Source organism: Elaeis guineensis, chromosome 14 (genome assembly GCF_000442705.2).
Source record: "Elaeis guineensis isolate ETL-2024a chromosome 14, EG11, whole genome shotgun sequence".
NCBI lineage: Eukaryota > Viridiplantae > Streptophyta > Magnoliopsida > Arecales > Arecaceae > Elaeis > Elaeis guineensis.
In genome coordinates, this window is record NC_026006.2 from 57,934,551 (window position 1) to 57,949,964 (window position 15,414).

Sequence of the window (15,414 nt, forward strand, 5' to 3'; positions counted from 1 at the left end):
GGGTCTAAATCATTGAATATTTTTTACAATGCTGAAATATTAATATACAAAAAATTTATGTATCATGAAACCTTTTATTTATGAATCATAACCTTCAATATATAATTTTACGAGCACGATACCGCATATTAATCTTAGGGTGATCTGATGCACTAATAAATGATATTCAAAGCACGTGAATTTTATATATTAGCATATAACGCCTTACGAATCATAAACCGACTTGGATTTGTATTTTACAGCCTCCATATTAAGTTTTGGGGGAGATATAAGCAGCATATTATATATGCTCGTGATTTTTTTCTTGTGCATGGCTCAGGTTGGTCTCAAAGTGGAATCGAGTTTCCCTTCCCATTTTGGATCTATTTACATTACATTACTTCAAAATTCTTGCTGTGGTTTGTGATACTTGATAATTTTTCCATGCATCATTGAGCATATGATATTGAGCATAAATTTGAAGTCCATTGTTGTAAAGCGTGCTCAAACTGAAAGCTCCATCTGAGCCATCAAGGTCACACGTTTTTCCGCTCTTTTGAAATAATATATATATATATATATATATATATATATATATATATATATATATATATATAGTTAGATTAGAATAAGATCGGATGAATTTGGATTCAGATTTGATCAGATTAAAATTCTATAATAAAAATCTTATATCAATGATCCTAACTGTTGGATGTGATCTATTATTTAAAAATTATTTAAATATAAAAAATTATATAATTTAGAGATCTTAATCTATGCATCTAGTCAAAAATGGAACAATCTAAATAAAATTAAATTAAATATTTTTTATCATTTGATGCATAGACTAAGAATCTTCAAATCATATAATTTTTTATATTTAATAGTTTTGAGGTAGTAGATTATATCCAATGACTAACATCATCAATGTAGGATCCTTATATTGCTTGGTCTTAATTTTTTATGCAGCTTATCGTTATGTTTAATGAATATTTGTCATTTGTAGATATTTGATCGCTTTTTCGATCCAACCCTTATTTTCTTCTCTTCTTTATTTTTTATATAATTTTTTTTAATGAAATAATATTAATTACCATTATTTATTGAAAATAAATACTTATTTTTGAATCAGACAACATTTTTTTAGCTGCAAAAGCATATGATATTATTATATGTTGCATAAAATAATAACTTATTAAATTTATATTAGACAAATAATACATCTTTAGATACCCGTTTCTCTGGTAAGTCTTGAGGTAATAATTTGATGAGTGGAAATGATGGTTCAGGAATTCACTTGGGCAAGATCAGTCAAAGAAAGTAAGAAATACTAGTATAAAGATTTTTATGCCTCACTAATTTGGATGGTCCAAAAAAATTATGCACAAATAAATAATTATGGAATGATTTGTATCCATACGTTGTTTAACGTTAAAAAACTTATTGATAAATTTTTGGCTTCCTCTCTACCTCGCAAAACCCATTTTTTATCTTATTTCTTGTGGGCCTCATCCTGTATATTAAAAATATGTTACATATTATTAAATAACGTTAAATATTAGTCAAATATATTTAAAGGGTGTTTCTAGTTTTAGATTCATCCCAGTAGCCAGGGGGATTTTGGCTGGAGAGCCTGTTTATGTTACAAGCACTCCCTAGTCCAATGATGTGGGAGGAGAAGAGGAGAAGGGTGCTGGTGAGGAGATGAGAAACCCCTCCCTCTCTCTCAAGCTCGCCTTCACCTTCTCCTTCGCCTTCTCCTACTCCTTAACCCTCTCTTCCTCCTTCTCTCCCTCTCTACCATCTCTCCCCAAACTCTCCTCCCCTCTCTCCCTCAAATCCTCCTCCTCTGCTTCCCCTTCTTCTCCCTCTCCTTCCCAACAGCTCGCCGCCGATCTCCTCGCCCTCCTCGGGAGCAAACGAGATGCCGCAAGGATCCCTGCCGGCGAGGCCCGAGAGTTCCGGTCCTGCCTCCGATTCCTCGTACCCTTCGACCCTCCTTCGGAACCCTCTAGGCTCCACCAGATTCCTTCACAGAGGGACCTCCTCGCCGGATGCGTAGGCGACACTACGGAGTTTGATGAGATGGTATGGTGGCCGCCGGCTCCGGTAATGGAGCTCGCCCGCCTCGCTGTGGATTCCGGCGGTGATCCAGGCGCGATCCACCGGACCTTGGATCCCTCGGTTTTGCCGGTGAGTAGGTCAATGACACCGATTTTGTTGGAAATTTCTGATTTTGCTCTAACGTTTTAGACAATCTGTCGCCAGTATCCTTCTTAATATCTCAAGCTAACATTTTTAGAGAAATCATCAGCTATTTATGTGCTGAAAAGCGAAATTTTGATAGAATTCTTTTCTATGGAGTGAATTCTCCATGTAAATCTTCAACTCTTGATTTAAAGGAAAAAGTTTTATTTTGGTTAGCAATAAATATAATACTATGAATAGGTGCCGGATGTTGAGGGACTGAAGAAGGATAAGTGTCAGCTCACAAGAACTCCATATGGGAGGCGCTTTGTTAATGAGGTTTGGTTTACAAACTGATTGCTATAGTCTTATTTAAGTGGTTGGATGATGTGATAAAAGGCTTGAGTTTTATGAACAGGAGTTGAACTCGTACTTTGCTTTCTTATTTGAACTAATCGTTGCACGGGCACCTTTGGTGGGCTTGAATGTCTCACTTAGTCGATATGACTTGTTTCATGGGCATCTTTTCCTCGCATCTGAATCTGGGAGGCTTGGCATTCTGTGAGTTAATTGACTTGTTTCCCGTGCAGAAGTTTGTATGAAAAGTTAGTTTTTTGTTTAGAATGGGTGTTTCTGCTTGAGTTTTGATATTTACATATAACTATGCTAATGATTGTAGAACTAAAATATTGAATGATATAGCTGAGGCTTTGGATAGCATCTTTCATGACAAATTTCTGTGTAGCAACAGCTAAAGTAAATGTTGTTTGATGTTGATAGGTGTTTCTAGTGGATTGGATGGGGGGGGCGGGACCTTCTGATGGTGAAAGCATAACTCTTTTCTTTTCCCTTTTTTTTTTTTTTTGTGGTTTTTGGCTGAGTCTTGTGATTGCTTATTGCTTGTGTTGAAGTTATTTATCCAAGAACAGAGCAACATGTGAAGGATGTGGATATGATAGCAGTGTTCTTGATCCTATTTGAGATTTGTTCATCTATCATGCTTCTTTTCAACCTGCTGGGTTGCTGTACAGTGGTTCCTAAATAGTGAGCTATATTTGATATTAACTGAGATGAGTGATCACCCAAACTTGCTGTTTTCTTTAATCATTTGGTTCACGGAGAATCCTAGCTTCAGTAATAAGAGAAGAGAGGTGCATCATATGAGCTGACCCCAAAATAGTTGGGACAGAGGCTGGATGGTTATGGTTAGTTGTGTCGTATATCAGATAAATATATACTTAGAGGAACCATATATTTGGAACTTGGAGCATGTTATTTTTATATAAGTAGCATTTCACGATATTCAGTACAGCACATAACAACAAATAAATGCATTCCAAATATCTTTAAAAACTTACCTGTTCTCAGCACTGATGAAATTTAAAGAACAGCTTGGTTTATGATCATCCAGTCAATGTTTGGGGGAGATTTTTAACGCTGTTTTGAGTAATCAATTTATCTTTTAGATAGTTATGGTATTGAAATGAAAGGATAGGTACTAAATTGTTTTATGCATAGATAGGGCCTATGGTCAAGGGTTTGCTTGAGTTTGTGCATTCATGTGCACTTACCTAGCAACTTTTGGTCTATATAACATATAATTTGCTTGAAGAATCTGTAAAGGGTGAATCAGACTAGAATCAAGATAAAATCTCTTTTCTAGTTCTGGGTTCTTGCTAAAACATTTAAATTAGTTACCTTCATCCCTTTCTCTCCATCTGTTTTAATTAAATTCTTCATGGCAGACATAGCTTTGTTGTTTATTTAAATTATTCATGCCAGTCATTGCTTTGTTGTTTATCCTTCAAACGTCCGTGGACTAAAAAAGTTACATTGACATCCATTGTATCCACCAAAAAAAAAAAAACAAAGGTTAAGTGTGAAAGTTCTACCCTTGCTAACCAGAAGCAAGTAGTGTGTGGATACATGGAAGCGGGTCTCCTAAAAAAATTAATAAGAAAATACTTAGGAAGCAAGTGTTGGGATGAGTTCTTGACGAGATTTGGAGTAGGGTTTGCCACCCTAAATAGGAGATTCCTGCTAATAAGACTTGACTTTCGAAATTTGTAAAAATGAATAAATATTTAAATGGTCAAAATTGATATTGTTTTATTCATTATTTCAACATGCAGGTTCCATGCCAAAGAATATCCAGCATATGATAAGAAATCATTTCCTTATAATCTGGGCCATTGCCAGACAGGTAAACTTTGTCTTGCATTTTTTTGAATGCAGATGTTGCTGCATCATCTTTGTCTCTTTATTTACATTTGGATTGTATCTACATTCAATCTGACAATCTGGTTATCTTTGCATTTCATATGACCTGAAACTGATAACCCTCTTGTCTAACTAACATGTATCTTTTCAGAATCTGATGTGGTGTATGATGATTCTATGAACCTGAGGAATATCCTTTGGCTGGCACCATTGCCAAGTAATGCCACAAAGGCTTGGGTGGCGCCAGGTGCAACTTTCATCCACTTTCAATTACAGACAAAATGTCCTCAAAACATCCAATATTAAATTGCCCTCTATGTTTGTCGTGCAACAGTTAGTACTAGGCAAGTCTGTGAGATATTAAGCAAAAATTATGCATTTTGTGCATGAAACCTTCATGCTTTGCATGGTCTTTATTGCTGTTATTCTTAGAAGTATTCTTCTGAAGATTTAGCTACTTAAACAAAAACTATATGAAAAGTCGTAGTTCTGAAATGGATTTACAAAATTCCTAAACTTTTTTCAGAACATCTCTATACCGACCATACTTTCTGGGTAGACTGCAATTTTCTTAACTTTATGTGCTTTGAATTTATCCATGGGAAGACCATCCAATCAAAGTCTGGCCTTATTGGATAGTCATTAAGGAGATACTAGAAGGATTGATGGACCAATGTTTAGTTGATCAGAATCAAGTAGATAGAATCAGGAACCTATGAACGTATATGGCTTGCATTGAAAGGCAATGCGACAGGACTTAGAGGTAGGGAGAATATCTAAGCTGTTTCCATTGCTTCCAGGCCAAGATAGCCAAGTTAAATATATAGCAATTCAGAAACTACCAGGCATAGGATATGAAATAAAAGATGCTGGATTTTCACACTGTTAAAGTCGTATTACATTGGTGCTTGCAAGTGAGGAAGATGATTCTGAAAATGATTCATAGGAGGTGTTACTTTGCTGCAGGAATATGGAAATGCATGGCTATTAGTCTTTTATGATCACTAGAGCTTCTGGGGGAACCACTGTGATACTAGTCTATACTAAATTATGACCAACACTTTTATTCACCTACATTTGAACAGCTTACTGAATTCTTCTATCTCATTCATCTATATGAATATTGGTTACTTTGTCACTGCTAATTCTCCAAATCCTTTCTGTATAAGTACCATAGAAACAACTAAAAATATTCACCAAATGAGAGGTTAGTAGATAGAAGCATAACCATGCGGTGCCAAGTTATCTCATGTAGAAACAATATTATCCATGTCTCTTCATGCATGCTGTTCAATATTATTCTTGACCATTCTCCTTACTAATTCATGTACTTAATTTTGTATATAATTCCTAATATTAGGCATGGTCGATCATCTCAACTCATGTAATAGCAATGACAGAATACAATATTTAATGTTTATATCTTATTGTTGTATTTGCATTTATTCTACTCAACCCTGAACGGTATGACATTGATCCAGGAGTCCTTGTGGTCCTGGATGCTGATCCTGAAGGAATTATATATAAGAAACTAGTGCCAGAATATGTGGACTTTGTGAGAACAATTTATGAAGGTTAGTAGGGCATTCCTTGCAATAAGGAGTTTGGTGTTGCTAGATTCAGGAAAGATTTCAAGTGGCTAACCTGAGTTTGTTGGTTTTGACCAGATGATTTCGGAGAGGTTGTGGCTGATGTCAATTACTTAAATATGGGAAATGTAGTTCCTGGGGACAGGATTTTCATTTGCTAGCATTCTTCTGGAGCAACCATCTTTCTGAAAATTGCTATGTTGGAACTATCATGCTTTTTCATTTTTTTTCCTATCAGTTCGGCTTATTTAACTGGTAAATTTTATGCATTAAGTTCCACCTTGGGATCTTTTGTTGTCAAATTATTTTACATTCGCTGTTGAGTTCGTTCTTGTAAACAGCAAATGGTTGTAATTGCTGAGATAGTAACTTTTGCTGGAACCACTCAAACAACAAATTAACAGTAAACAGTTTGAGCTTACTGTATGATGAATGAGGCGCTTGTTTCCATTCTACATGACAGATGTGATTTGATCTTGGTTATATTGCAGTCTATGCATCTGTCCAGGATGTAAAGTTTTCAAGCTTTTGTGTTCCAATTTATTTTGTGTGGTACGTTAATGTTCTCGGGCTGATTGATTATTCGGGTTTCAAGCAGGCATATTACCAAGATCATCAAAAGCTATGCCATGAATCTAGTAAAGAAAGTCTGACAAATTCCTCAGGATCTGGGATCTTTGGAGTTAAAAGGGGCAAGTGCATATGCTCTTTAGGCTTGTGAGAATTTTGGGAGCAATCCTGGTGCTTACATCAAGGGAGGAAGATAAACAGGTCACGGCATAGTGTGTATAGCTCTTGCACAATCATATCACAGTGAGTTTCTATCAATCAAATAGAGCATCATCTCAATCCAACCATATTCAGATCATTCTAATTGTAATTCAGTTGTAGCTTAATTTTTCATGCCAGCTACAAGTGCAAAATGGGTGAGGTGGAACGTTCTTCCTCCTGTGATCTAGTTGCAAGGTCTAAAGTATAAAAATTTAAAAAATCACCCTGATCAAGATCCAACGGTCTTGATCAATCCATGAAACAAGACAGTATCATGTCTCCGTTGGGCCCGACCAGGTAAACGTCATCGTGATATCAATATGCGAAATTGTCTATCAGTATTGCTGTCTCTGAGCGATACTTCCTTATCCGCTGCTGCTGGTGGGCCCCGTGAAAGAGGCCGGCCCAATATTTCTGTTTCTCATTGTAACTTACGAGCACCTAGACGGCTACCCAAAATAAAACCCTGGACCCATTTGTGCGGATCCCACCCTCACTCTTCCGGTTCCTATGTTAGCCTTCTCACTCGCCGTCTCCACAGCTTCGGTCTGTTTTCTCCGTCGCCGACCGTTAAGAAACGGGACCGTGGTTCTGCCCCATTTCCCCGGCGCATGCTGGAAATCACCACCGCCTCCTGGCGGCCCTCGCCCCCGATATTTCGTCTCATCTCCTCTCTCTCTTCCCGAAACCCTAGCAGAGAAGAACCCTAACTCTCTCCTTCTCCTCGCTTCGTGATATCTTGGCGGAGGTCTTCGTCCGTCCCCATCGCCGTCGATGGCGGGAGAGTGGGTCGAGCGCCGGGGAAGTGTGTGGAAGGACTGCGCGCGGGCGCTGCAGCTCCGGATCCGGGACCGGTTCCGGGTGGCGGTGGATCGCCACCGCAACTGGCGAGTGGAGGCCGACTACTCCTTGACGCTCCGGCGCTGGATCCTCCGCGTCCGGAGCGTCTGGAGGTGTCCCTCCACTCCCGCTCGTTCTTCTTCTTTGAGATTCTATCGCAAAAGAGGTCCCTTTCTCTCCTCCCTCGCGATTAGATTATCTTCTTTGTTCATGAGATCATTAGCAAGCATCTGGTAGCTAGCTTTGATGCCAGAAAGTTTTTAGCTTGGAGAAAAAGTTGTTGCTTTTTTCATTCTTAATAGTGTGATTATTCTGGATGTTGGAGCAGATTCAAAACTCATTTCTGATGATTGTTATTGGGATCGCATGTGCCATCTGGTTACTCAAATTGATGTTTCTATTACATCAGCATCTAATTTTCTTCGTTTATAAGCTTCTTTATATCGAGCATATTTAATTTTTTTTTCTTAAAAGAAAGATGCCTGCTTACTTGGGGAAGGCTTCGCCTTTGAATCTGGAGTGATGAAATTTTGCTAGATCTTTTTCCTTTTAAGAGATTTTGTTGAAACTCGATGCAGTTCCACGGTACAGATGTTGTGTCTAGATCAACCAAGTGGCACAAGGGAACCAGGTGGGCTGAAAGTTAAAGAGCTCTATCGATGGATATCGCACACTTGTCCACTCTTGGTAGTTAATATTTGGTTTTGGGTATTCCTTTCAGATGATATAAATATATTCTTTCAGTTTCTGAAGACTATTGCTCATTTCTTCTGCACGAGGGTATTCCACTGCAACTACATAGGAAGTATATTCTGTTTGTGAGAACACAAGGATAATGATCCTCAGATAATGTAGTATGTTAGTCTAGGACAAAGGATGGATTAATGTTAAGGGTAGAAATAAGGAAGTTCGTAGCTAAAAGTGGAGATCTCCTTTTTATTATTTTAAAAGCTTCATTTTAGGGATCTGGATTTGATTCCTCCTGCTAGTTTCTAAGAAGCGAAGATGTGAACTTGCAAGTAATTCTCCATTCATAGACAGTATTTGGGACCTAGACAAGTAAGAATTGCAATCATGAAAAGGTTAGAAATTTAGAAAATACAAAAGTGGGTGTCTGGTAGATCAAGGAAGCATGGAGATTAGCAATTTAACATAGCAAAGTTGCAAAACAAGGTGGGGGGGAATATTTATCAGAAGTCCTGATAGAATTGGGAATATTATAAAACTCTACGAACTAAAATTTTGATATGTCATGGCAAGGGCTTGTAAACATTGCAATTACAGAGAGTCTATGGTGACATCTAGAGTGAAGAGCACCAATATTGAGTACTTGATGAATGTTTTATTAGAAAAATTATGAATAATTTTTTATTTGTTGGATAGTTTGGAATCGCATAACCTTTCATGAATAACCTGAGGACTTCTGGGCCACTGAAAAACCTGTGTTGTCATATCTTGTGAAGTACTGCAAGCAAAGCTGTTTAGTTGGGTATTTTGGCTAATTGGACCTGCCATTGCAGTGGACAAGAATGTTGATGAAGTTGATGATTCAATTGTAGTTCGCTTACTTCGAGCCTTGGCAGTTCCTGTTATTGGGAATGCTTGTCATGTCTTTATGCATGGGCTGAACTGTGTTCAGGTACTTGAGTTCACCAGGCTAAAATTTTTGTCATTCGGACTTCACCTGGTCTAACATTGTTGTTTTTGTTTAAGTGGTGCAGATATATGGTGCAGAAAAATTACATCAGGCATTACTAGAAAGACCTGAAGGCACACCTCTTATAACGGTATGTTGTCGTGAATCTGTTACTGAGACTTTATATGCTTATTCCCAAGAAACTGATTATATAACCATGAGCATGCATTTTGCATATGGTTATTTTTTAATAGATTTTATTTTACAGAACGAGAAAGTTAACATGTTCAGAATTTGAAATAAACCAAAACCTATACCAAGATTTCATAGGTGAAAATTGATTCTTGATTTTATTCATTAGGATTTGATTCCATGAGATATTTCTTTGCTTCTTTCTTGTTCTCCTACTATCTTATCATATTAGTGAGTTTATCACTTTTTGTTCTTTGCAGCATGTTACTAATACAAACCTTTTCCTGAAATGTTAATAAAAGTAATTATACGGGCCGAGATTATGGGAAATTAATAATCATCATTGAAAGTTGAGAACATTGAAAAGTATTTTATTCCTTATTAACAAATTTATAAGGTCATTGAGTGGAATGCACATTGTCCTTGTGTTAAAATTGTAACATAACCAAGAGTTTGCACTGATACCAATCCAGTACATTGTAGTGCAACATTATACTTAACTCACGAGAGGAACAATTTTATGGAACAATCAAATGTTTTTTTTTTTACATAAAACAATTTCAGGATCTGCTGTTATTTAGAACCTTATTTAGAGAATAAGGGCCTTACTTTAATAAATATCAACCATCTAGTGTAGTTTTCTATGTTCACTTATTAAAAGGACTAGGAGCATATAAATAGTTTATTATGGCTTTCATTCTCTAATCTGCAAAGTTTTTAATACCTAACATCTTGGAGGGTGCCCAATACTAAGATGGACCGAGATCTCAGATTTTATTAGGTGAAATGGGAAGTTTGAGAATAACAGGAAAGTACCGAGATCTTGGAGATCTTGGCTGATATTATGAAAACTGAGATTTCTGATACCTCGTTTAAAACAGAAATCCTTGGTTAACTTCCAAATTAAGCAAATGATTTAGGATTTTGATAACTAAAACATTACTTTAAAATCTTAAAAAGCACATTAGGAAATCTCGGCCAATATTTTCATATCATATCGATTGATATATTGGGATATGTTGGTTCATATTGGCAATATAATAAGGGCTGAGGTATAGATTTTTATTGTATCATGAGGTATAGATTTTTATCTTATCAGTGACTGCCCCAACATGAAACGACATATCAGTCAAGATGAAAACCTTGCTAACGTGTTGGTTTTCTTGATTTGCTTTTCTTCTATCGCCTATTTGCAATCTTTGAAGTGCATTATTACACTTAGCTGCTATTATTAACATGTGATATTTTGCAGGTTAGCAATCATGTGGCCGCTGTCGATGACCCACTTGTGATTGCATCTCTACTTCCACCAAGTGTTATGTTAGATGCCCGCAATTTAAGATGGACACTATGTGCTACCGACCGTTGTTTTACAAATCCAGTGTTGTCTGCATTCTTCCGGTGTGTCAAAGTTTTACCTGTTTCACGTGGTGAAGGTATTTATCAAAAGGTATTTTAGCTTGTTTAGTGCTTCTGTAGTTACATATGATAGGATATTTATTACTAATTCTTCTTAAAGGGTATTTATCCGGTGCTTGTCAACCATAGCTGGATGTAAATCCCATGTTATTGGAAAACATTTTCTTTGCTTCATTCAAGAGAAGAGAGAGAGAGAGAGAGAGGATTTCTTTTGCTGACTTGTTATTGGAAAAGTTGGCAACCAATTTTTATATCCTGTTTTTATTTAGGAAAGCTGCCTATTTTTATCTTATTTATGTTGATAGGGCAGCCTATCATTTTTGTCTTATATCTGGACATCTTAACATTTCCTTCTTATGGTTTACCGGTTGTTCACACCAGTGCGACACCAGAAAAGAGAAGAAAGAAATTATTGTGGCCTAGTTGCATGATGCTTATTGTGTGTGAAGAGCCTTGTAAAGTTTGCATTAAGATGAATAGACGTTCTTGGGTTATTCATTATGCATCCATGGTCTATCATGCTGCTTTTTGCTAATCAGTTTGCTGCATGCACATTTGTATTGTGAGTGTTTTCCATTAAACATATAAGTTGCAGTAGCTAGGATCTTCTACATAGATTGTTAACCTCACTATGTCTCACAACTATTCCCACTTTCTAACTCTTCGAAACTCATTTCTGTTGAGGTGAAGCATATCATAATTAGTCTAGTTCACTTGTGATTGGATTCTTTTATTTTGCCGCTGTTGGAAATGAGTAGTTTGTACTATTTTCTAACATCTCTTTAATATTTATAGGAACGCTTTCTAAACAGTTCTGCATCCTGATTTTCTGAAAGTTATGATTTGTTAGCCTAACACATGAATCTACTCATGCATGCCTACTCTCTTCCACTCTAACAAATAAGTGACAACCTGGTTTTTTTCTTGATGTCCCTATTAAATATTATTTCCATATCATTAGTGGATTCTTGACAGAATCTTATTTGAAAACAGAAAAGGAATTAAGAGGCCTTTTTGTTTTTAGATCTTCTGTGGAAACTAGAAAGAATATATTTGCCAAACACAACTACAGCTCAAGCTTCATCATGCAAATATTCGCTGCCAATGAAGTTCTATGCATGTTACATCGGTTGAGTTTTGTCTTAGGGAATGGATATGGCTCTGTCCAAGCTAAACAATGGTGGGTGGGTTCATATATTTCCAGAAGGCAGTCGCTCTAGGGATGGTGGAAGAACCATTGGTTCTGCCAGGAGAGGGGTTGGAAGGTGAGATAAAATGTCTGATTACTTATATGCCGTCTTCTGTTTATTGAAGAACAAGATTCTGGTATTTGAGAATGCTGATCCATGTAGATAGTGCAAATGACATTTTAACCTTTATGAATTTCTGGAACTAGTGCATTTAAATGATACATGTTAATAATATCCTTTCTTAATGTGGTGGTTTTTGATAAGTACTAAAATGTTGCCAACATATTAATTCTTAAATTTTGAGACTGGTTTCTGATAAGAATAAAGTGTTGCCAACATGTAAATTATTAAATTTTGAGACTCACTGATTTATTCATTTATTTATTATTTGCTTTTAAGAATGATCCATGGTAGGATGCAGATCCTTGCTAATGAAGTGTCTAAACACTTAACCTGCCAGCTAACAGCACTTGTAATGCATCATATGATTATAAGTGATGTGTGCATCTTTTTTAGGTTCCAAGCATTGGTAGGATTAAAATTTTGGTGCAATAGATCGTGGACTGCTGAGATTCTGCAACCTATTGATGTTGCAAGAGAAAAGCAACCAAATCATGACTAAACTGTTATTTTAAGTTCATTAATTAAACAATGATCAATTTTGCATCAGTTTTATGCTAATATTCACAATATAACACTTGTTTACAACTTTTTTGCGTCTTTTCCTTTTCCTGTGTCTCCTGGCATTTGGCGGTGAAAAGCAGTTATATGTCTACTCACTTTTTTTGTTATAGATTAATCAATTATTTACCAAAATCAATCTTGCATCATTTCAAGCTCAGGATGCACCCTTACTGACAAGAATCTTGCCAAAGCAATGAAATTTTGATGTACTTTTCTTGAAAGGTGTTTGAGGAAGCTTGCTGGAATCAGATCATGTTCAAACCAACCATATGAAAATATCCTGCCTTGTCTGTCTTACTATTCTGGTGATGCTTTGAGGTTGAGACAACACATTGATTTCTTTGATGATGCATGTCGCTTGGCTTATATAGTCAACATGTAGTTCTTGTAATCTCAGCTGCATTCCTGGAATTTTTTTCGTTTCTGTCAATTGATGTCATTTTCCTGTTCATAATTTTATCTTTTCTGACCGGTTCTGGTATCCTGCTGTATTTGTTGCCCCTCCACCACCAACCAAAAATTAAACAAAAAACTTTGTAGGTTGGTGATGGATGCAGATAGTACTCCTATGGTTATTCCCTTTGTCCACACTGGGATGCAAGAAATCATGCCCCTGGGAACGCACTTTCCAAAGATTGGAAAGAAGGTAACACTTGTATTTTTGTGCTGGCCCAGTTTGTTCCTGGTGCCAAGTTAACATATACTTTTGCAGCAGGTTATCCTTTTTTTATAGGTATCATTCTGCCTCCCCTACATATCCCTTCTAACTTTGATTCATTACATTGTTCTCAATTTAATTACCTGCAGGTGACAGTGCTGATTGGTGATCCAATTGCTTTTGATGATTTGCTCATTGATAAGGATGATGCTCAGCATGATTCTAGAGGAATTCTATATGATGCTGTGTCATCAAGGGTTGGTCATCGGCTCCAAGAGCTAAAAGTCCAGGTCGACAGATTAGCCCTGGAACAACCATTAGAAGTTCAAGAATATTATATACATAATAGCAAACGTGGATATGGAATTTGGCAGCAGGTTGATTGGGAAGCTTTTGGCATGGGAAACTTCATGTTATCAGAGGAAGACTCTAAGTTTGCTAAGCGAGCAAGTCCCAAGCAAACAGTGCAGAATGTTGATCAGCCCCAGAAGCTCAACCTTGCTCCTCGGACTTTTAGGGAGGGATTCTCATGTGAAGGTGGTATTGTCTCCAGAATTCGTGGATTCATGAATCCAACTGATCTCATGGGGTTTGCTGCTAGAGGCTTGTTTGTGAACGGCAGGACACCGGATGGAAGGCGTCAAAGCGTTCAAGAAGTGGGTCTTAAAGCCTGGAAACAGTTCCTTGAAGGAAATATATTCCAGCAATGGAATAGCATGTGATTGTGGGTTCTCAATTTTGCAAAAAGCTGGTAAGTTTGAGCCTGAAAAATGGGTCGCTTGTTTAAAGGCTTTTTTTCTTGTAGGAAAGGTCTGTATCATGTTATCCATGTTGTTTCCACCATATTTCCTCCGATCTTCTTTTCGATGTAACGTTGCAATTTTGGTATGAATATTGACTGATTCTTGTCTCCTATCATGTTGTACATCCACAGGGACGCAGCTCTAGCGAAGGGTGTGCAGAGGCAGTAGCATATTTCTCAAGTGAATAACTTGTGCAGTATTGTCAATTGTATGCTTGAGTGACATATTAGATCTCAGCTTCAGACCCTGTCTCCTACAATGAAGATGCGAACTTGCTTCTCAACTCAAGCTAAATCATTCCTGTATCCTTTACTCTCTCATAATCCTACCTCTCTCCTCCCGTTCTCCTCCTGATGAAGATATGTCAGCCAGCAGAGGATAAGCTGCTGAGCATTGTGGTTCCAGAAGAAGTAAAGCGTCAGCCTGTATATTTTCCCATTACCAAATTACCATGAATGCTACGTGTCCCAAATAATGCCTGCCAAAAAAGAGGACTAGTTTCTATGCGCAACTTTTCTATAAATCTTCGTGCATCATTCAGAAGTCCTGCATGACCAACATGTCTACCACACATGCATGGTTCTCCATCCTGGAGATGATCCTCTGATCCACTGACATGGAATGCAGGAACCCCATACCCTTTTTTAATAGAACCCACTTGGCCGCAAACATGAAGAAATGATAAAAATGTGACATCTGTTGGCTCTATGCCATCCAATTTCATATATTTGTAGAGCGGAACTGGTTTTAAATCCATGACCAGGATGAACAAAAGCTGCAATCATAGAGTTCCATGGCGCTGAATTTTGATTTGACAGGAGATTTTAATGGAATCCAGCAGTTTGCTGCACCTTGAGTGCATGTTATTGAGCCTGTTGCTCGCAAAAATATTTGATCTTAAAGACTTATCAACAACCATAGAGTGGATTTGCTTTCCAAAGGCATTTGGTGCGGCAGAAAATAGCTGAGATCATATTCGCATTGATCCCAATCCTTGCTCCCTCCATTTAAGCAAATAGCTTAAAAGCTCTCCATTACATTACATTCTATGCAAACCTCGTAGAATCACGATCAGAAAAAACCTCGTTGGATTCTTCATGAGAACTAAAGATCAGAAGAGCATGCTCCATCATACCACATTTCGAGTACGTATCCATTAGAGCACTCTTGACGCACAGGTCCAAGTGAAGCTTAGATTTGATGACAAGCCCATGAATCTGTTGCCATTCTTTTGAGGGCTCACAAT

The 15,414-nt window shown here is 37.3% G+C and overlaps 2 protein-coding genes across 3 annotated transcripts; both read left to right on the forward strand.

The window, feature by feature from the left end:
- The first annotated feature begins 1,571 nt into the window (after positions 1 to 1,571).
- LOC105057484 (uncharacterized) lies at positions 1,572 to 6,430 on the forward strand. The gene is made up of 7 exons (XM_010940108.2): positions 1,572 to 2,172; positions 2,428 to 2,505; positions 2,585 to 2,727; positions 4,299 to 4,369; positions 4,538 to 4,633; positions 5,868 to 5,960; positions 6,054 to 6,430. The coding sequence occupies exons 1-7, from the start codon at positions 1,684 to 1,686 to the stop codon at positions 6,134 to 6,136; spliced, it is 1,053 nt and encodes a 350-aa protein (XP_010938410.2). The 5' UTR covers positions 1,572 to 1,683; the 3' UTR covers positions 6,137 to 6,430.
- A 1,037-nt stretch (positions 6,431 to 7,467) lies between these two features.
- LOC105057482 (uncharacterized) lies at positions 7,468 to 14,672 on the forward strand. Of its 2 annotated transcripts, XM_010940105.4 has the most exons (9): positions 7,468 to 7,752; positions 9,107 to 9,225; positions 9,308 to 9,373; positions 10,667 to 10,864; positions 11,980 to 12,098; positions 12,930 to 13,025; positions 13,248 to 13,353; positions 13,515 to 14,116; positions 14,300 to 14,672. In XM_010940105.4, the coding sequence occupies exons 1-8, from the start codon at positions 7,521 to 7,523 to the stop codon at positions 14,085 to 14,087; spliced, it is 1,509 nt and encodes a 502-aa protein (XP_010938407.1). In that variant the 5' UTR covers positions 7,468 to 7,520; the 3' UTR covers positions 14,088 to 14,116; positions 14,300 to 14,672. The 2 variants fall into 2 exon arrangements, with proteins under 2 accessions (XP_010938407.1, XP_010938408.1); XM_010940106.4 differs by lacking the exon at positions 12,930 to 13,025.
- The last annotated feature ends 742 nt before the right edge of the window (positions 14,673 to 15,414 follow it).

Bases quoted from the DNA above. Each gene is read 5' to 3' on its own strand.
- LOC105057482 (XM_010940105.4), top strand. From the start codon at position 7,521: ATGGCGGGAGAGTGGGTCGAGCGCCGGGGAAGTGTGTGGAAGGACTGC. The intron at 9,374-10,666 runs GTATGTTGTCGT...GATATTTTGCAG, and splicing joins AAGGCACACCTCTTATAACG to GTTAGCAATCATGTGGCCGC. The intron at 12,099-12,929 runs GTGAGATAAAAT...TTTTCTTGAAAG, and splicing joins GCCAGGAGAGGGGTTGGAAG to GTGTTTGAGGAAGCTTGCTG.
- LOC105057484 (XM_010940108.2), top strand. From the start codon at position 1,684: ATGAGAAACCCCTCCCTCTCTCTCAAGCTCGCCTTCACCTTCTCCTTC. The intron at 4,634-5,867 runs GTGCAACTTTCA...ACATTGATCCAG, and splicing joins AAAGGCTTGGGTGGCGCCAG to GAGTCCTTGTGGTCCTGGAT. The intron at 5,961-6,053 runs GTTAGTAGGGCA...GGTTTTGACCAG, and splicing joins TGTGAGAACAATTTATGAAG to ATGATTTCGGAGAGGTTGTG.